This window comes from Tiliqua scincoides, chromosome 2 (assembly GCF_035046505.1).
Source record: "Tiliqua scincoides isolate rTilSci1 chromosome 2, rTilSci1.hap2, whole genome shotgun sequence".
Classification (NCBI taxonomy): domain Eukaryota; kingdom Metazoa; phylum Chordata; class Lepidosauria; order Squamata; family Scincidae; genus Tiliqua; species Tiliqua scincoides.
The window spans coordinates 201,774,674-201,795,903 of NC_089822.1; the positions used below are offsets into that span (position 1 = coordinate 201,774,674).

General features: G+C 45.8%; 1 protein-coding gene across 3 annotated transcripts; it reads left to right on the forward strand.

Moving 5' to 3' along the window:
- Positions 1 to 17: 17 nt before the first annotated feature.
- KIF20A (kinesin family member 20A) lies at positions 18 to 21,161 on the forward strand. Of its 3 annotated transcripts, none has more exons than XM_066615198.1 (19): positions 18 to 82; positions 2,535 to 2,705; positions 3,275 to 3,361; positions 3,602 to 3,721; positions 5,685 to 5,823; positions 5,922 to 6,109; positions 6,198 to 6,342; positions 7,159 to 7,359; positions 7,628 to 7,739; positions 7,888 to 7,959; positions 9,813 to 9,956; positions 10,160 to 10,325; positions 12,632 to 12,793; positions 16,080 to 16,219; positions 16,346 to 16,448; positions 18,455 to 18,665; positions 19,758 to 19,849; positions 20,068 to 20,205; positions 20,569 to 21,161. In XM_066615198.1, the coding sequence occupies exons 2-19, from the start codon at positions 2,553 to 2,555 to the stop codon at positions 20,887 to 20,889; spliced, it is 2,694 nt and encodes an 897-aa protein (XP_066471295.1). In that variant the 5' UTR covers positions 18 to 82; positions 2,535 to 2,552; the 3' UTR covers positions 20,890 to 21,161. The 3 variants fall into 3 exon arrangements, with proteins under 3 accessions (XP_066471295.1, XP_066471294.1, XP_066471293.1); XM_066615197.1 differs by having other exon boundaries at positions 37 to 126; XM_066615196.1 differs by lacking the exon at positions 18 to 82 and adding an exon at positions 1,773 to 2,012.
- Positions 21,162 to 21,230: the final 69 nt, after the last annotated feature.

Genomic DNA, 21,230 nt, shown 5'->3' on the forward strand with positions numbered 1-21,230 from the left:
GCAGAGGCGAAGAAGAGGACGAGTCCACCGGGCGTCCCACGCGTGGCTGGTGCGGAAAGTGGGAGATCCTGGGCAGGCAGAGGTCGGTGGGTCCAGCGGAGCCAGGGGCTGGTGGGGGAAGGACAGGTGAGACAGGGGCCCTGCCCTGCCCTGCCCTGCCGTGGGAGGGCAAGAGTCTTGTGGGGCTTGTGCCCAGTTCTTCTTAGCTGTGGTTGGGGCTCGTTCTGTTGGCCACGTGCCCTGCGGCAGTTGCATCTATAGAGGCTGCTCTTTGCTTGACAGGGCTCGGGGAAGTATGCATGCTGTAGGGGGGCTGGGATCTGCCCTGCCCTGCTTCCTTGCAGAGGCTCTGACTCCAAGACCAAGGCGAGGAAGGGGGCGGATCCTCAAGAGTGGCTCGCCCCCATCTGCATGCGAGGGGCCCATTCATTGCCACGAGCCTTTGCTCTTCTCTGATCAAACACAACAGGTCGCTGACCTTGCCCCGTGACTGTGTCTAGATTGCAGTCCCCGCTGTTGCTGGGTTGGTTCCACCCTGTGGTTTGACCAGTGGGAAGGGGGATGTCGCTCCCTGAACAATCTGTGCTGATGGTGCCCCCCCTTTGTTCAGTTCAGTTGAGGTTCAACTGCTGTAGCCTGATAAAAGCACTAGGAAAACAACATGCGATGCAAAGGAAGAGTTAACTCCTGCAGACAAACTTGTGCTTTGACTTGTAGCTGGTCTTCTTGTCTGTCTCTGTGTTCTGTAATGTGTGCTCTCTTCAGGGAGCATCTTAAGAGGCATTTCCCCTTCTCCTGTGCGTAGGAGAGAGTATGCTGCCTCTTCTGAGACCTGCAGCTTTTATTAAAAATTAATTTTAAAATCTTCTGCCCAATTCATAGGAGATATCTTTAGTATCTCAAAATGATTTTTTCCAGTGGTGCAGCTAGGTCATTTGACACCTGGGGCCCATAAATTTTTGTCACACACACCCCCCCCCCCCATGACAAAATTTGTCAGCGGGTAAGGGCACCCACCAGGATGGGAAGTGAAATTGGGCACTAGTCAGAATGGGAGCTCAGGTCTACCTACTGAGAAGAGGCAGCTCCAGAGGGCAATTGGAATGCAATGGGGTTCATTTATGAGAAAAACGTATAGGATTGTACTCTAGGATTTCAACCCCAGTTCTGTTTCAAGATACTATATGAGTTAGAGTTGTTCCCAGTTAGAAGGTTTGATGTGATTCATTTTTTCAGTGTTATGTGTGAGAGGTTTAGAAAACTCTGCTTGGTTGCTGTTTCATTTTTGCATTTGGTTGTGTTTGTTTTCATCAAAATATGTATCCTCTACTGTAATCTGTTGGGGTTTTTTGTTGTGATTTATCACAATCCAAAGTTAATTGTTACTTACCTGAATAAGTTCAGGACGTGTGTATTATACATGGGGACCCATGACAAAATATTGCAGAGGGAGAGAAGAAGGGCAGTGCAGGAGAAGGAGGTGGGATAATACACAAATTATGTATATTATCCCACCTTTGCATCTCAGAAGTTTAATGACCAGATTAGGATGTAATGGGAAACCATAGTTTCCTGGCACCAGAGCAATCTTGGGAGAGTCCTGTGCTTCTCTTGACTGCAGCTCCAAAGCCCTCCAGGAATTTGTCTAATCTATTTTTAAAGCCCTCCAAGCTCGGGTCTATCACCATGACTTGTGGTAGCAAATTCCATAGATAATGATTTGCTTGTGAAGAAATACTTTCCTTTGTCCATCCTATATCTCCCACCAGTCACTCTTGGTTCTAATGCTATGAGAGAGAAAAACTTTTTGTTGTCTGTTTTCTCCACACCACACATGTTTTATAAGCCTTATGGGCCAATCCCATCCAACAGGGCATGTGCTACATCCTGTGGTGGTGGGGAGAGTGGCAGGGCTGCATCAGCACTGGAAAATTGAATAGAATTGGGCTCTTAAGCATTTTTTTCCTTGGTTGCCTAAGAAGTCCGAAAGGTTGCATCCTTTCCTCCACAGGGTAGGTGCTCCTGCCCCTGATTATTCCGGTTTTCCCTTTCTGCACCTTGTCCAGCTCTGCAATATCATTTTTGAAATGGGGTGAATAGAACTGGGCATAATATGCCAAAGGTAGTTGCACTATAGAGTCATATAATGGCTTTTTAATATTGACATCTTTGTTTCTAACTACCGCTAGCGTGAGGTTTGCCTTTTTCACAGCTGCCACATGCTGGGTTGGTGTTTTCAAGGGGCAAGCTGCTTGCTTCCCCTCAACCTCGCCTCCATTATGTGCAACAGAGGATTCACCCTGGGCACTTTGCTCATGCAGTCGTCATTCTCTGGCAGGATGAAGGCAATGTGCATGCTCAGCCCTGATTGTTTGCAATTTGTTTTAAAAGAGGAGCCATTTGGACCCTCATGTGCATGTCTTCCTGATTTACAGTTATCAGCAATGGAAAGTGGCCTGAAGATCAGTTGGTCAAGGCAAGAACTGGAACTCTGCTTCCTTTCCCACTCTTCCTCTTTTGTGCCTCTCTTGCAGTAACAGCATTTAGTGGTGATGGCCCATGGACTTGCCTCCCCAGTAGGGGTGTTTTCTGATGAAGAAGCTGCTGTCTCTCCTGTATTGGAATCTACAGGACAACCTAGTGAGACAGATTTCCGCAGAGCTCTTCTGCCAGATTTCTCTGCCATCTCTGCAGACTTTGAGCAGGTAAGAGTAGTGAGGTGAGGAGCAAGCCCCTTGTCTCTAAAGGACATTCATCTGACTTCTGCACACACATTAAGCAGAATGTGGTTTGTATATTGCCTTGTCTGTTATGTTAAGTATTGTTTTTACCATGTTTATTGGATGATGTTGCTTTGTCTAGCAGCTTCCATGTAAAGAACTCAATGATTAACCTGTGGCCTCCTCTGTACGGCTCCCCTCCCCATTTTTGCAATAGCAAACCAGAAGCGTGTTGTGATTGCAGTTTTTAGCAGTTCTGAGGCATGGGGAGCCCTGCAGTGGGGGTAGCGGGCTCCTCAGACACTCTGGAGAGCCATAGCACCCCCCCAGGTTAGTCTAAAAAACCCCTTTTGTCCCCTGCAGCAGCATGATCCTGGTGATTGCTACCCTTCTCCCCTGCCCCCGCACACTTACAGTGGCACAAACTATAAGAGAGTTTAGGAACTGCTGTGATAGATCATCAGAGTTGTTTTAATATTCGGAATTAAAAGAAACTGAACCAATATGTGACTTGCAATGTGAAAGCCCAACAAATGCCTGTGACTTCTCTGCAGACTGCTTCTAATGACCAGGGAAAGGTCAAGGTGTATGCAAGAGTACGGCCCCTGAAGCCAGTGGAGGTGGAGAACCATGAAGATCAAGTGAGTGCCTTGGACATGGTGGGGTCAGTAACCAAATGGAGCAGGAATTCCTGTGTTGATCTATTGGGAAAGAAGGGGTGTTTCCATACCCTGCAGAAAGGGAGGGTGTTGTGGCCTTCTAATAATAATAAATAATAATAAACTTTATTTGTATCCCGCCCTTCTCCCTAAAAGGGACCCAGGGCGGCTATGTTCTATGTTAGAAGATATCAAACCCAGCACATTAATTGTTCTTCTCAGGGCTGTATCTGTATTGAAAATGCTGACACCCTTCTTCTCAAAGCACCCAAAGATTCCTTCACCATGAAAAACACTGAACGAGGGATTGGTCAGGCAGTGCACAAATTCACCTTCACCAAGGTAAGACTCTAGACCTAGTGGTGTGGACTCCTATATCTACTGAACATTAACATGTTGGATCTAGCATAGCATGTGTGATGATTGAGCTCCCCTTGTGGCCTTCCTTCCGTATGTTTACCTTAACAAAAGAGTAAGATTTGAAAGGAAAGAAGCTTCCCTCAGACACTGTGAAATTAGAACCATTGTAAGCCACAAAACCAAGGAGACCTGTCATTTTATGTGTTCCTTGGCTTCTTTGTATCAAGTGCAATGGGTTCTAACCAGCCTTCCTGCTGGTACGCAACTGCTGATTGGGCACCCAACTCCATTGCAGCAAGTCAGAGGGCAGATAGGGATTCCCAGGTGTTTATAAAACATCTAGGACAAGACCAGGACATCATCAAAAACTTTCTAAAGGTCAAGCCCAAAGATGCTTTATATGTTCTGGCTGGGCTCAGAGAAAGCATCCATGTGTACTGAAGTTCTCACCTGCCGCTCTAGAGTGGTGTAATGGACTCCTCAAGCTGATAGTGAACATAAGAACAGCCCCACTGGATCAGGCCATAGGCCCATCTAGTCCAGCTTCCTGTATCTCACAGCGGCCCACCAAATGCCCCAGGGAGCATACCAGATAACAAGAGACCTGCATCCTGGTGCCCTCCCTTGCATCTGACATAGCCCATTTCTAAAATCAGGAGGTTGCACATACACATCATGGCTTATAACCCATAATAGATTTTTCCTCCAGAAACTTTTCCAATCCCCTTTTAAAGGCATCCAGGCCAGATGCCGTCACCACATCCTGCAGCAAGGAGTTCCACAGACCGACCACACGCTGAGTAAAGAAATATTTTCTTTTGTCTCTCCTAACCTTCCCAACACTCAATTTTAGTGGATGTCCCCTGGTTCTGGTGTTATGTGAGAGTGTAAAGAGCATTTCTCTATCCACTTTATCCTTCCCATGCATAATTTTGTATGTCTCAATCCTGTCCCCCCTCAGGGATCTCTTTTCTAGGCTGAAGAGGCCCAAACACCATAGCCTTTCCTCATAAGGAAGGTGCCCCAGCCCAGTAATCATCTTAGTCGCTCTCTTTTGCACCTTTTCCATTTCCACTATATCCTTTTTGAGATGTGGTGACCAGAACTGGACACAGTACTCCAGGTGTGGCCTTACCATAGATTTGTACAACGGCATTTTAATATTAGCCGTTTTGTTCTCAATACCTTTCCTAATGATCCCAAGCATAGAATTGGCCTTCTTCACTGCCGCCGCACATTGGGTCAATACTTTCATCGACTTGTCCACCACCACCCCAAGATCTCTCTCCTGATCTGTCACAGATGGCTCAGAACCCATTAGCTTATATGTGAAGTTTTGATTTTTTGCCCCAATGTGCATGACTTTACACTTACTTACATTGAAACGTGTCTGCCATTTTGCTGCCCATTCTGCCAGTTTGGAGAGATCCTTCCAGAGCTCCTCACAATCGCTTCTGGTCTTCACCACTTGGAAAAGTTTGGTGTCATCTGCAAACATAGCCACCTCACTGCTCACCCCTGTCTCCAGGTCATTTATGAAGAGGTTGAAAAGCACCGGTCCCAGGACAGATCCTTGGGGCACACTGCTTTTCACCTCTCTCCATTGTGAAAATTGCCCATTGACACCCACTCTCTGTTTCCTGGTCTTCAACCAGTTCCCGATCCATGAGAGCACCTGCCTTCTAATTCCCTGACTGTGGAGTTTTCTCCAAGGTCAGGGAAGTGACTGGAATGACATTGGAGCCATTCAGTGTGGCTAACCGATGCACTCCCATTCCCCCTCTACCCATGTACAGTGTACCTGGTTCCAGAATTACCAAAGAGCTAAGAAGTGCTGGAAATATTGCCGAAGTGGGGACTAACCCTAACCCACTTTTCCCCCTTAATTTTAATCTAACTTGTTGGCAACGTAAGGAGACTAATTTGTAACATTTTGGGGTTGTAGATCTTTGGGCCAGAGGTGAGCCAGGAGTCTTTTTTTGAAGGAACAATGAAGAAAGTGGTGCAGGATGTGCTCAACGGACAGAACTGGTTGGTTTACACCTATGGAGTCACCAATTCAGGGAAGACTTATACCATACAGGGTAAGGGAGGCTCAATCTGTTGCTTGTCCATGTGGCCTGCTCTAACCAAGTCATTCTGTCCTGAGATGTCAACTCACTTCTCCTTTCTTGACTTGCAGGAACTGGTACTGATGGAGGGATCCTGCCTCGCTCTCTGACCACTATATTCAACAGCATTGGAACACGGCTCTACCGGGCCATGAACCTGAAGCCCTTCCTTTCCAGCAAGGCAACCTGGCTGGACAGTAGGCAAGTCTGCCAGGAGGAAGCCAAGAAGCAGGCCATAATATCTGGCCGAACAAAGGAGGCAAGTGCCCCCACCCCTTTATTGAGTTTGTGGTAAAGAGGAGGGTGCCCAAATTAGGCACTCATTCATCTCTCTCTTGTCTTTGCAGGAGGAGCTGCTTATCTCTCTGAATAAAAGTCACAGTGTAGCATCCCAGCTGCAAGCAACCACAAGTGGCAGCATTGACAGTGGCATTGGTGGCTTGTCTTCTACCTGTCATTCTGCCAGCCAGACAAACTCCAGCCAGCTGGAAGGTATCTGCCACCCCAAACCCCAACTTCTAGACCAGACTTTATTTATTTACCATGTTTATACCCTGCCTTTGAGTGGTTTCTAAGATGTTTGCTCAAGCTACTCTTGGAGTGCAATCTTAGACATGCTTAAGATGTCTTATATATGACGTCTTATGCATGACAACCTCGCTGAGTTCAGTGGGACTTACTCTTAGGTAAGCATTTCAACTCATTGTACACCATATGAAAAAGGTAGAAGGTAAACATTTTAGGATAAATGTGTAGGGCTATAACCTTAATGTGGCAATTACTTAAAGATAAAGCTATTCTTCTGTTGCTTCTAAAATCCACTTGTAAACCACTGGGAACAAGACAAAAATATTTGGGAACAGACTAATCTAACAGCATAAGGGATCCGCCCCCCATTATTTCTTATTTCTTAATCACAGACCAAAGTGTTCAAGGTGGCTTTAAATAAAACTATAAAGAAGCCACAGGAATGATACAGACCTCCAACAGAATGCCAAATAAAACAGCTAGTCTAGAACAAGAGCAACCCAAAACAGGAGGCAGCAGACCAACCCAGCTCTTGCTGAAATACTGGTAGCTGTACTCTTGCAAAACTTTTGCCTGTGTATTTTGAGGCCAATGGGAAATTTTGCAAGAGGGGAAGGGTGTTGCCACCTTTAAGGCCATTCTAGTGTGGGTAGCTGGGCCTGAGGATGGGGCAGATACATCCTGCGGTTTTAGTGAATTTGCAGAAACTCTGCCCTGATTGGAGCAAACTGCGGATTACTGCAGACACTGAGGACATATATATTTGCCTTTCATCAACAGAGACGGACCCTCATTGGGCTGATCCTGCTCATGTCACACTGTTGGCTCAGGAGGATGTGCAGTTTTCCATCTGGGTCTCCTTCTTTGAGATCTACAATGAGCTAATTTATGACTTGCTGGAGACGACTGCATTTGGCCCAACTCGCAAAAGGCCCACGTTGCGGCTGTGTGAGGATCAGACCGGCAACCCCTACGTCAAAGGTAGAGATCAGTCGGCAGTTTTCTCGCAGGAGTTGTTGATCCAGCTGAGCCACCTTATCATACAATTAATTCGTATTTTATTCTGGGTGCATGGCGGCGGCGGCGGCGGTGGTGGTGTGGTAATGTGGGCTGTAGGGTAGCATAGGCTCAGCCCCTCTGCTGAGCTTTGAAATTTGTTCCAGCTGAACAGCTGCTCCGGTATCCATTGACAGATGTAGAGCTTGAGTCCCAGTATTATAGCTGCTTAACCTGTGCTTCCTATTTCTAGACCTGAATTGGATCAATGTTCAAGATGCTAAGGAAGCTTGGAAACTGATGAAACTGGGTCGGAAGAACCAAAGCTTTGCCAGCAACCACATGAATGAGCATTCCAGCCGCAGGTCTGCCCTGGGAATAGTCATGAAGGGTGGGGAGGTTCTTCAGGATTGTCTTGTCAGAGGACAAAGAGAAATCTGCAGTTCTACTGTGTCTGTACTTTTGATCCAAGTTCAGTCTCCATCATCTCTCTCTCTCTCTCGTTCTGTGCAGTCACAGTATCTTCTCCATTCGAGTTCTGCACCTGCGAGGGCGTGGTGGTGACATGGTCCCAAAGATCAGCGAGTGAGTCAGACTTTGGTACAGGGAGAAGGGGAGTTGTTTTTCCCGGCATTGTTCAGCCTTCTGAAGGACTATCTTGCACAGATGGCCACTAGCCTAACAGGGCTAGTGTAAAAGGGTATTGGACAAAGAGGACAAGTCTATCCATGTCTGCTAGTCACAAAGCCAGAATGTGACCTTGCAGGTTCACAGGCAGTGTGCCTCTGAACACAAGTTGTTTGGGAGCATCAGCAGGAGAGGACTGTGTTCCTCCGTGGCTTGCTTCCTTGAGGCATCTGGTTAGTCACTGAGGGAAGTGGAATGATGTGCTAGATCAGCAGTTCTCAAACTTTTCAGTCTCCAGATCACTTTACACGCCTAAAAAGAGTCTTGGGGAGTACCAAGAGTACAAACACACGCACAGAGAGCAGTGCAGTGCAAGGCAGATGGCAACCACTTATAGTGTACTCATGGAGCTCCTGAAGGAGTGGGGGGGCAGGGCTCCTTGAAGCACCCTTGGAGAAAAGCTGTACTAGATGAACGTTTGACCTGATGCAGCAGCACAGCTCCCCACAGGCATTTCCCTGTGATGTGCCAGTACTTGGATGAAAATCATTAGTTTTTTTTGTGTTGTGCTTTTCTGGAGCGCAGTGACCCAAGGATACCCCTGAAATCCTAGGATCTCTTAAGGCAATAATAATAATAATAATAATAATAATAAACTTTATTTGTATCCCACCCTTCTCCCTGAAAGGGACCCAGGGCGGCTTACAACATGTAAAAACAATTTTAAAAAGCATGATTTAACACAGATAAAAACATATTAAAAACACATTAACAGAGGGCATAGAAACAGTAGTCAGAATAAAGTCAGAATAAAAAGAGCATAAAACAGCAAATCATAGAGGAATCCAGCCTGTCAAATAGAAACTAAAAGATGTATAAAAGTGTTAAAAAGGCCATGGAATCAGAAGGCTTGTTTAAAGAGCAGGGTCTTCAGGCCTCGCAGAAAAAGCTCAAGAGAGGGAGCCATTCTCAAGTCAAGGGGAAGGGAGTTCCACAACGTTGGTGCCACTACTGAGAAGGCCCTATTTCTTGCCGCCGCCCCACGTACCTCCATAGGCGGCGGCACTTGTAAAAAGGCCTTCTCTGATGACCTGAGAGGACGAGCCGGATTGTATGGGAGTAGGCGATCTCTAAGATAGCCTGGCCCAGAGCAGTATAGGGCTTTAAAGGTCAAAACCAGCACCTTGAATTGGGCCCGGAAACGAATGGGCAGCCAATGTAGCCCCCGGAGAAGCAGACTGACCGAGTCAAACTGCCTAGCTCCAGTGACCACACGGGGCCACCACATTCTGCACTAATTGCAGTTTCCGAACCGTCTTCAGGGGCAGCCCCACATAAAGCGCGTTACAATAATCTAACCTCGATGTCACCGTAGCATGGATCACCGTGGCCAGGTCTGCACGATCCAAGTACGGCCGCAGCTGGTGCACCAGCCGAAGCTGAGCGAAGGCCCCCCTAGCCACAGCCACCACCTGGGAATCCAGGAGCAGCTGCGAGTCCAGGTGGACCCCCAAGCTGCGGACCTGCTCCTTCAGGGGGAGTGCAACCCCATTCAGCGCAAGCCGATAGTCCAGCACCTGCATCGAGGATTTCCGAACTAGGAGAGCCTCTGTCTTATCCTGATTTAATTTCAGCTTGCGAATTTAATTTCAGAACTGTTTGCGGTCTTAGCTGGATGTCTCTGGTCTTCATCAAGTGGATAACTTGCAACCTCAAGCAAGGATGGAAGGAAAACTTTGCTTAGGGAAGGAAGGCAGGGCTGGTATAATGGGACCTCCTAGACCTCACTAGTAACCATGCCTTCTTCTCAGGCTGTCACTGTGTGATCTTGCTGGCTCGGAGCGCTGCAAGGAGCAAAGAATCGGGGACCGCATGAAGGAAGCAAATAACATCAACACATCGTTGCACACCCTGGGACGTTGTCTCGCTCTGCTGCGACAGAATCAGCAGTCTAAGTAAGTCAGGGCTATTCCTAGGTCCTGAAAGCAGCCCTGCTCAAATAAGGAAAACTACAGGAAGTGTTAATTCCAGTTCCATTTGAGATATTGTTGTATGTTATGCAGGTACTTCTGGGACTTGTAGGACTTGGAGGTGGATGGAGCAGGACTGGTGCTTTCTGTCAGCAATTCATGAGCTTGGTTTGTCTCTTCTTTCTCAGGTCCAAGCAGAATGTCGTGCCTTTTCGGGACAGCAAGCTGACTCGGGTGTTCCAAGGTTTCTTTACAGGGCGTGGGCAGTCCTGCATGATTGTCAATATTAATCCATGTGCCACCTCCTATGATGAAACCCTCCATGTAGTGAAGTTCTCTGCCATTGCCAGCCAGGTAGGATGAGAAGAAGGTGAAAGAATCCATACATTCTGAGAGGCCTCACAGGTCATACTATTCCTCCTTTTCTTCTCTTCACTCCATAGCATTCTTCTCTCTGTTTGTGCATGTTTGTACAACTATCTGCACAACTACAGGTCTGTTTTCCCCTTTCTTCCCTCAGTCTCTCCATCCTTGTAATTAAATTAACCTCTTCTCTTAGCTGAGCTTTGCATCACAAAGACTTTCATTTTCCTTGCCATTCACATATGGGAGGGAACCTGTTCCTGCTAAAGAGTGTGGCAGTGCAGCCCCACACCTCCCAGCCGAGCTCCCACCAACAGCCTGGAAGCTTGGCGATGTGGTGACGCTGCCTCTGGATGTTTGGAGATGATGCTATAACAAATCGTGATGCAGCACAAGTGTGAAAGGGGTCTGCATCAGTACATGGACCCCTTAAAGGGATGCTGGGGTGTGTGTATCTCAGGCACAGATGAACCATACAGTGTGACCAACTGAGTGGAAAAACTGTTTTCAACTTTACCATGTATCTCCAAATCCAGCACAACAAGGAGTCATATAAGAGTATTCTCCCATGCACACTTCCATTTTTAATGGGCTTGGATGGATACTAGATGTTCCCAAGAATCTGAGAGATGGCTTCAAACAAGGGATATTTGGCATGTTCCATCCACAAGAGTTGCAAAGAGGGAAGAGCTGTGCAGGGTGCATTATACAGGCCTGTTCTAGAACAACCAAGAAAAAGCATCCCTTTATTTCTCTCAGTGGCTATAATTCACCTTAATACTAGGCTACATCTTGTATGCAGACAGAGGCCCCTTTCCAGACAGGGCATAGAAGTGGTTTTTGCCAGCTGGCCAAACCTTTCTTGATCCAGCCAGGATTTTATCATCCTGATCAGTTGCTAGAACAGGCAGGTGTGACACTAGGAAAAATGGGTGTGCCCATGATTGATTCTAATTTTCATAAAATGAGCTTTTATTTTCTAAAACACAGCGCCTTCTCAGAGAGAGAAGGAGAGAGAGATATTAACTTGCACATCCGCAAAGATACTCTGAGACAGGGATGGGAACTCAAGTCAGGTGACTCAAACTCACAAAAATGCATGTTTTTCGCTGACTCATTGAGTCATGTGCGTGGAAGAAAAACACTTGAGTCAGGGGCCTCCTGACTCAGCACTTATCCCCATGCATGCTGACTCAAGTCTGTCTGTGTCTGGATGTGCTTGCTTACTGTCTTCACAGTGTGAAAAACCTCATGGGGCCATCATTCAGACCCAGCAAGCAGCAGAGAAGTTCCAACCTTCCAAGGCAGGGAAGGGTTAATGTTTAGCTTTTGCATGAGGAGGGGGATGGCAGGAGCAAGCTCTTTTGCCTGTCCCCCATAGGAAGGAAGGAAGGAACCAATGATATTGGATGAAGGATGAGCATTCTGATATTTTCTTTGGCTGAGGGAGGGCAGGAGGAGGAGCTGAAGGGGGTTCTTGCCTAATGATTGGCTGGAGAAGCCCAGGGAGGGGGAGGCGACAGGAAAACCGGGTGGGGGGGAGGCAGTTTGTAAAAATCATGCTTTCCAAACGCATAGCTCCTTTTGGCTCTGTTGTTACTTGGGCAGAGGAAGCCTCATTGAATGACTTGCTGCAATAGGACTACTTCTGAGTAGACCTGTCAAGGATTGGGTTGTTTTGGTAAGCCTTGCAGCTGCTGCACATGACCCTCCTCCCTCTTGCCACTTCTGCCCCGCTCTCATGCAGTCCCTTCCACCCCTCCTGCCTTGTTTACAGATGGCTGAGGACAGCAGGGGAATATTAAAAGAGAACTTCGACCCACACACGCCCCTGGCAACAGCCCTGCTTTTTTTTACCCACGGCTGGGTTTTTAAAGGGGGCGATTTGACTCGAGTTCTTTAGTGTCACGAAAGTGCCCCTGTTAATTTGTTTTTGAATCAAGTTGTAGGGGGCGGTGACTCTAGACTGGACTTGAGTCACACCACACAGCGTTTTCCCCTCCTTGCTGTGATTTTTTCCCCCAGAGCTGCTTCCTATCAAAAGGAAAAGCTATTCTGAGAACGCAAATGGCAAAGCATTTCTGAGGTTCTTTGAAAAACAAAGTAAAAAAAAAAATCCTCTGCGCTTTTCTGTTCCAGAAAAAGACATTTGCTCAGACATCAGCCTGAGTTCCCAGCACTTTTGAAAATAAAAGGGCGAAAACCGAAGGCTCTGTAAAATAGTGGAAGAAGATGGTAGGACATGTGGCAGCTTGCTCTTGGAATGTACTAATAGCAAAGCGTTCTGTGTTTTTCAGCTTATTCAAGTTCCTGCAAAGATTGGACTCATGAGCATTCAGTCTCTCATCAAGGAGCACAGCATTCGAACTAATAAGGTCCCTGTGGAAGTTCTGGATCAAGAAACAGAACCTGATGAGGACAGTGAGGATGAAGCAGATGTGAGCACTTATGACAAAGAGGCAAGTGGCAGTTCATTCATTGGAAAAAGGCACATGCGGGAAGCACATGTAGAGGGTCAAATGGGCACATCATCTAGCAGTTAACTATAACCCCACCTGCCCTTGCTGTCCCCTTCCCTTTCCCACAGATCAGTCTGGGTGTATTTGGGGATTTGGAAGGTCTCAACTGTCACTGCCACGCCTGGAAAGCCAGGCAAAGGTTACCTTGGAAAATCTCTCCCCAAAATCTGGGAGATTCCCACTTAACACAAAAACAAAGCGAAACACTACCAAGAAGTGAGTGATGGGGGAAGCATAGTCAACCTACTCCCACTGAACTGAGACCAAGCAATACAAAGGCATTCATTAAAGAACTTGAATAAACATGGTAACATTAAAAAAAAAAAATCAAGGAGATGTAGATGTATCAAATTTGTTTCAAAGAGCTGACTGAGTAGCATTCGTGATGCCTGCTGCAGGCTGACAGTGATGTCATTAGGCAGGTCATGACCAGAAATAAGCACTCTTTCTCATTTGGGAACTCATTAGCTGCAAATGACAGAAAATACACAAATCTTGATCATATTTTCAAGATATGGGAGAGTCCAGTTACCCTGCAGGCAGTCCTTTCAGCAGTGACACCTCAGCACAGCAGCTGATAGTGGTGCTGGGAGAGCCTGAGGGGCAAATAAAGAGCTTCTGGGGGCCGCATCCACATGCAGCCTATATTTGACATCCCTGAGGTAGAGCATCAAAACATAAGACTGGAATTAAAAACAAAGCAGGTAGTTGGCACAGAAAAAGCACATGGAAAGTAAAGTCCCTAAACAAACTGCTGGATACTTCTCCCTATCTTTAATGCCAAGAGGGAGGGGAGGGGAGGTCCCTATTCCTAATGCATAGGTTCAGTGTATCAGCATAACCTGCGTATAGAAGCTTAAGAAAAGCCTAAGGTTGATGATGCCATAAGATCATATATAGTTTAGGACCACCACACAAGTGTCCCATCCCACCCTTTACCTAAACAGGTGGACTTGGCTGCCCAGTCAATAGGCATTTGCCAATCCTGGCAGAAGGGCTGACTGGGATCCTTATTGTTTTGGGAAAATTTAGCCATGAGGGCACCTAATACACATAAGGCTTTTCTGGGATGGTTTGTGACCCTTACATTTCAAAGGGCCATTCCAAAATGACAAGAGTTACTTTGGGAGGATGTCTCGGCATCCATAAGATACTGAGGCCTCTGGAGAGTTAGAAGTGTCTAAAAATGGAGGAAATTGGGGATTTTTACCACATAAGCCATGAGAAGGATGTGGCTGGAATGCACTGGGTTTGAGTATATGGAAAGCCTATTACTGATCTGATCCAGCATGCATGGTCTCAGATCTGAGCTAAGACTAGTCCATAAGGCTTAGGCTTTCTTTCCTCATCCTGGAAAGAATCCATAGGTTCTTGATGGGCATTATTGGACATCTCAGGAATTTTGCTTTGGACCTTTCTGTATAGAATAAAAATTAGTCCTACAGCAGTGATTCTCAATCTTTTACTGCCGGGACCCACTTTTTAGAAAGACAGGGTCTATCAGGACCCACCAGAAATGATGTTATTAACCTGGAAGTGATGGCTGGAAGTGACATCATCAAGAAGGAAAATTTTTAACACCTCCCATATGATAAAATCAAATTGAATTTAAGTTTCAAAATTTATTTCAAATAAAGAAGAACCTTCATAACCATCCCAAGGGAATTAGAGGACAGGTCCTCTCGTGGATTGAGAACTGGTTGGAGGCCAGGAAGCAGAGAGTGGGTGTCAATGGGCAATTTTCACAATGGAGAGAGGTGAAAAGCGGTGTGCCCCAAGGATCTGTCCTGGGACCGGTGCTTTTCAACCTCTTCATAAATGACCTGGAGACAGGGTTGAGCAGTGAAGTGGCTAAGTTTGGAGACGACACCAAACTTTTCCGAGTGGTAAAGACCAGAAGTGATTGTGAGGAGCTCCAGAAGGATCTCTCCAGACTGGCAGAATGGGCAGCAAAATGGCAGATGCGCTTCAATGTCAGTAAGTGTAAAGTCATGCACATTGGGGCAAAAAATCAAAACTTTAGATATAGGCTGATGGGTTCTGAGCTGTCTGTGACAGATCAGGAGAGAGATCTTGGGGTGGTGGTGGACAGGTCGATGAAAGTGTCGACCCAATGTGCGGCGGCAGTGAAGAAGGCCAATTCTATGCTTGGGATCATTAGGAAGGGTATTGAGAACAAAACGGCTAGTATTATAATGCCATTGTACAAATCTATGGTAAGGCCACACCTGGAGTATTGTGTCCAGTTCTGGTCGCCGCATCTCAAAAAAGACATAGTGGAAATGGAAAAGGTGCAAAAGAGAGCGACTAAGATGATTACGGGGCTGGGGCACCTTCCTTATGAGGAAAGGCTATGGCGTTTGGGCCTCTTCAGCCTAGAAAAGAGACGCTTGAGGGGGGACATGATTGAGACATACAAAATTATGCAGGGGATGGACAGAGTGGATAGGGAGATGCTCTTTACACTCTCACATAATACCAGAACCAGGGGACATCCACTAAAATTGAGTGGCGGGTTAGGACAGACAAAAGAAAATATTTCTTTACTCAGCGCGTGGTCGGTCTGTGGAACTCCTTGCCACAGGATGTGGTGCTGGCGTCTAGCCTAGACGCCTTTAAAAGGGAATTGGACAAGTTTCTGGAGGAAAAATCCATTATGGGGTACAAGCCATGATGCAACCTCCTGATTTTAGGAATGGGTTAAGTCAGAATGCCAGACGTAGGGGAGGGCACCAGGATGAGGTATCTTGTTATCTGGTGTGCTCCCTGGGGCATTTGGTGGGCCGCTGTGAGATACAGGAAGCTGGACTAGATGGGCCTATGGCCTGATCCAGTGGGGCTGTTCTTATGTTCAAGCAGTTGCTGATCTGTTTAAAAAGAAAAAAAAAATTCCCCAAACATCCCAAAGGCTGCAATCCTACCCACACCCAGGAGTAAGCCCCTTTGCTATGTATATGCTTTTAAGAATGATAGTCAGACTACTAAAAGTACAGAGCTGTAACATTTCCCCAAATACAGTCATATACCATGGGAGCATCAAGTCTTATACATTAAAAATAAAAAACATTGAAATGAATGGGAATGCACATAAAATTGACCTGTGACCCACGTAGTGGGTTCAGACCCACAGTTTGAGAAACACTGTCCTAGAGAATCAAATCTAAAATCTGGTACTTGCTACTTCTGACAACTGCCACAGCTGTCACATTCTCTTTCCATCTCTCAGGACTTGTTACGTGTGATTGAGGCTGTGCAAAATCTACTGCTGAAGGAACGCCAAGAAAAATTGCAGCTGGAGGTGCGACTCCGTGAGGAGATCTGTAATGAAATGATGGAACATATGCAGCAGAGGGAGGAGTGGAACAGGTACTATTGCTCCCAGAAGTCTAGAGGCATTGCTTTTTCTTTGGGGGGGGGGGGAGGCTCTATGATAAAACTCCATTCTGTGATTCATACAGTCATGGCTGCCATTCTTTTTTTGTTCACCCTCAGTGAGAATACAGATGTCCAGAAGGAGATACTGGAGGATCTTTATGAAGACAAGCTGAACCAGCTAAAGGAGTTACTGTCTGATTATTATCAGGAGGAGATTGAGGTATGTGGGAAGGAGGTATTGGAGAATGTCTCTAGGGCAGAGGTGTACATTGCCAACCCTCAGAGGGCCACACCACCTACAATGGTTTGAAGCAAGCAAGTGGCACCATATTTGAGGAAAGGTATGCAAGGATTAGTTCAGTTATAGTTGCACTGGCTGGAGGTTTGCCACAAAATAACTTTCTTGTGCAATAAATGCATGTCTGGAACAGGTCCGTAAAGAAACTTGGCAATTAGGCAGTGGGATAATCTACCTCAAGGCTTACTGTGAGGATAAAATGGGGTCACCCTATATGTCTGTTACACTTTTCTGGGGGAAGGGTTAGCTACAACTAGGATTCCTAATTTTCTGGACACTTGCTAATTCCTGCATTAGAGTGAAATTCTGGTAACCAGAAGGTATGTACTCTTTTGCTTTTATTTTTCTTGTACAGGTCAAGTCCATTTATACATGGATTTGACTCAACATGGCCCCTCGAATGGCCCTTGCAAATGAGAAGGAATGTGCTGATCCCTGGAGAACCGGAAAATGCACCCCTTTAAAATCAGTTTAAAAAACTGAACAGTCCTTTAACAATAGCCTCCTTAATGGGGGACGACAGACGACAGCTGGCTGATGATCCATCAATCCTTCTCTCTCCAGACGACCCCTCCCTTCCCCCTGAGCAGTGAAAGAAAGGTGATCATTTTGCATTGGTGAAGGGAGGGGCTGAGTGAAGTGCCTTTGTAAGCTCTTGAAGGATGACTGATTGATGGATTGTTGTCTTAATGACTCTTATCTTACATCACAAAGGTCAGCAAGGCTGTTTTTAAATTACTGGAGCAAAGAAACTTTGTTTTTAAAATTGATTTGCTATAGTGTGTTTTTTTTCCATCCATGTGAGTGCTTGGAATGGAACCCACGTGAATAATTAGTCTCAACCTGTATTGTAATGTGTTAATGTCTTGTATATTTAATGTGTGTTAAGGCAGCTAACAATTTGTGCATAAAGAGAACCTGTGATGTAGAGTCCTACTCCTTACCCCAAACCTGGTCTATCTAAAAGGGCTCTGTCCTGATCATGCCTTGCCAACAATATTGAAGCTAGCACACTGCATAACATACTAGGCAAGGAAGGAGAAGGTATGGAGGTGTGTGGCTAGACTCCTTTGTAGGAAGCAGAAGGAGGGTATAAATTTCACTCTGAAGCTTCTCACTACCATGGGGTCTGCAGAACATAGGAGGACCATCTGCTGAATCCTCCTGACTAGAGGTTTTTAAAGTCATCATTCTGTTTCTGACAGTGGCCAAGCCAAAGCCCTCTAAGAAAATCACCACCCCCGCTGTTGCCCAGCAACTGGAAACCAAAGCCATATTGCCTCTGAACATATAAAGTTTTCGTACATCTTTAGATATTTTTCCATGACTTTGCCATATACCTCTTCTTATACCCAGCTAAGTTCATGGCTGTTACCACAATTTGTGGCAATTATGCGTTGTGTGAAGTACATCCTATCGTATGTCCTGAACCTCATGCTAAGCAATTTCTTTGAATAATCTCAATAGTGTTGGGGGGAGAGAGAGGAAAAAGTTCCACATACATAATTTTATAATCCTTTTGTCATGTTCCCTGCTTTTCAAATGGTGATAGGGGATGAGGACAATCTGATGGATTTATTTACTTTCCTTCCTTTGTAAACTACTTTGTGAATTTTGTTGAAAAGTAGTATATAAATATTCTTAATAATAAAAATGTATGGTGTGGGGGAAAACGGATAAAGAGAACTTTTCTTCCTCCTTTCTATTATCACTTGGGAAGCAAGTAAGTTAAAACTGATTGGTGAGGGATTCTGGATGGATGGGGGGAAGATCTTTGTCTTATGAGAGCTATGAAATTCTAACAGCAGTAGAGGAAATCCTGGGTGCAACATCGCACAGCTCATGTGGCTGTTGCTGGCCCCTTCGAGAGACTTTAATTTCATGATTAGCGTGTTTTCCTTTAATTTCGCTTTCCATTTCCTCTTTAGAATCGGGATGAAAAGATACAAGAGCTAGAAGCCGCTTTGCAAGAATCAAAACAGCAGCAGGAATCCCTAGAAGAAAAGCTGCAAAAAAATCCAGAGGAGACCCCACGCAGATCAAAACGAGTGGCAGCCGGATCTGCCCATCACCAGGAACTGCAGGAGACAAAAACCAAGCTAGAGCAGTGTCAGGCAGAGCTGAGCACCGCCACAGAAGGTGAGACACTGAGGCTGTAGCTAGGACTGTTCCAAGCAGGACCTCTTGGTCCACTGAAAGCCATACATGCTAAGCCAGGGGTGTCAAACTCATTTCATACAGAGGGCCAAATAGCATCCATGATGCCGGCTGAGGGCCAGAAGTGATAAGAACATAAGAACAGCCCCACTAGATCAGGCCATAGGCCCATCTATTCCAACTTCCTGTATCACACAGTGGCCCACCAAATGCCCCAGGGAGCACACCACATAACAAGAGACTTCATCCTGGTGCCCTCCCTTGCATCTGGCATTCTGACATAGCCCATTTCTAAAATCAGGAGGTTGCACATACACATCATGGCTTGTAACCCGTAATGGATTTTTCCTCCAGAAACTTGTCCAATCTCCCTTTAAAGGCATCCAGGCCAGATGCCATCACCACATCCTGTGGCAAGGAGTTCCACAGACCAACCACACGCTGAGTAAAGTTATGATGTTTATGAAGTGATGTTATTAAACAGGTCATAACCAAAAATAAGGACTTTTTCTCACTTAGGAGCTCATGAGCTGCAAATGACAGAAGAAAAAAATATACAAATCTTACTTCAGGATACAGGACAACCCAATTTTTATGTGGGCTGCCCTTTCAGCAGTGACACCTCAGCAGCTGACAGCCTGGGGGCAGCATAAAAAGTTTCCATGGGCCGCATCCAGCCCCTGGGCCTTATGTTTGACACCCGTGCTAAGCTCTTGTCATGTCTGGTAGAGCACATCTAGGATAACTGTTTAGAAATGGGGGGCTCCTGCCCTGGTTTATATCTGGTTCTCTTAAGCATGCTCCTGCACTGGTGGGGTTGGAAGTTAAATCAGGAACGGCAGGTTCTCATGATCACTTTATCACTCCAGGTCCTTCCTCTCTTTGCCGTTCTAAGGGAGTTCATGTTGGAGGTGGAGGATCTAAATTATGTACAAAAAATAAAAATATGAATGTCGCAAACATGCTTTCATACACAATGGTTTGCTATGACTGAGGCATGCAGTCCTTGAAGTAGTGTATATGTATGTTCAGGCTCCTGAGCTGACCATTATTTGTCTTACTGCTTTGATTCAGAGTTGCGTAAATACCGGAAGATGATTGAGCCACCACCTTCTGCAAAGCAGATCACTGTGGATGTGGACCGGAAGCTGGAAGAAGGACAAAGGGTAATTATCTGAATAGATGGCGCCAGGCCTTCTGTTTCTGACAATGGCTGATATTCTGCATTCTCAGCATGCAGGATCCTATCCCAACCCATGTGCCACTCATGGCTGCGCTGCTACTTGCTTTTCACAACTTGCGGTTTCTGCTATAAATCTGTCTTCCTTCAGTGTGTGGCCAAATGTTCCTGTTCTGTGCTTAACTGTGTCCTTTCCTCCCTCAGAATGTTAGGACGCTGCGTGCTGAATTGCAGAAACTTGGGGAGTCACTCCAGACAGCAGAAAGAGCATGTTGTCACAGCACAAGTGCTGGGAAGCTCCGTGAGACCCTTTCTACATGTGATAACATCCTGATCAAACAGGTGAGGGAAGGAAACTGCCTAATTCCAGTCCAAGACTTGTAGCAGTTATGGATGTGTGACTTGCGGGGGTGATATTAGAAACCTAACATGTAATTTTAAAAAATTACATATTTAGACCTTGTGAATGCAGAGAAGCCTGATGGTGCAATAACAGAAATGCTTTCTAGCTGAACAGTTTGCGTGGCTACTGATATAGCTTCTTATAGCTTTGCTTCATCCACATCTTGCCAACTCAACCTGCAGAAGCTCATGGCAACTATAAGTGTCTTCAAGCTATTATGGTTATAGGATGATTAGGTGTGTTTTCATTTTTTTTATCATTGGCCTGTAAAATTGACACGTTGTATTGGCTGTTCCACCCAGGATCAGACACTGGCTGAACTTCAGAACAACATGATGCTGGTAAAACTGGATATGCGCAAGAAAGCAGCCTGTATCGCCGAGCAATATAATACTGTGCAGAAGCTCCAAGCAGCACCAGCCTCTTCCATCAAAAAACGGGTCTGTGCCAACAATGAGAACCTGCAGCCCAGAGGTCAGCCTCCTGTCAAGAAGCCATTCTTGCACAACTTCCTGACTCGCTCAACAGCCCGAGCTGGGATCACTGAGAGCCCCTATAGTGGTATCCTACGTGCCCGTCGCTCTCCTCCATTCAAAACCCTGCCCTTATGGAAAAAACACTAAGTGCTCTGAGAGTGCAAAGGTGTGACTGGGCATTAGCAACCAGTTCTCTATTATAACTTTTGTATATAAGTTATTTTATATTTGTGTGTTTAAGGTCTGAGTAAACTATAACTCTGTGGCTTCCCAAAGAGATACTATGCATGTTCTGTTTCTCAGACCAGCTGCTATTCCTGTATGTATGCAACCTGTGATCTACAATTTTTTTACTGCTTGTGTATTTCTGCATGCTAAATGTTATTTGTATTAAAGGCATAATAAATGTATCATTTACTTCCTACCTCTAAAGAAGCTTCATGTATAAGAGCCATTTCAGGCTTTTCAAAAGAGGTCAAACTGTTTTT

What these genes read in the sequence shown, in the direction of transcription:
- KIF20A (XM_066615198.1), top strand. Translation starts at nt 2,553, where the DNA reads ATGGCCCATGGACTTGCCTCCCCAGTAGGGGTGTTTTCTGATGAAGAA. An exon ending in GAAGACTTATACCATACAGG is followed by an intron (nt 5,824 to 5,921) that starts GTAAGGGAGGCT and finishes CTTGACTTGCAG; the next exon opens with GAACTGGTACTGATGGAGGG. An exon ending in GCTGAGCACCGCCACAGAAG is followed by an intron (nt 18,666 to 19,757) that starts GTGAGACACTGA and finishes GCTTTGATTCAG; the next exon opens with AGTTGCGTAAATACCGGAAG.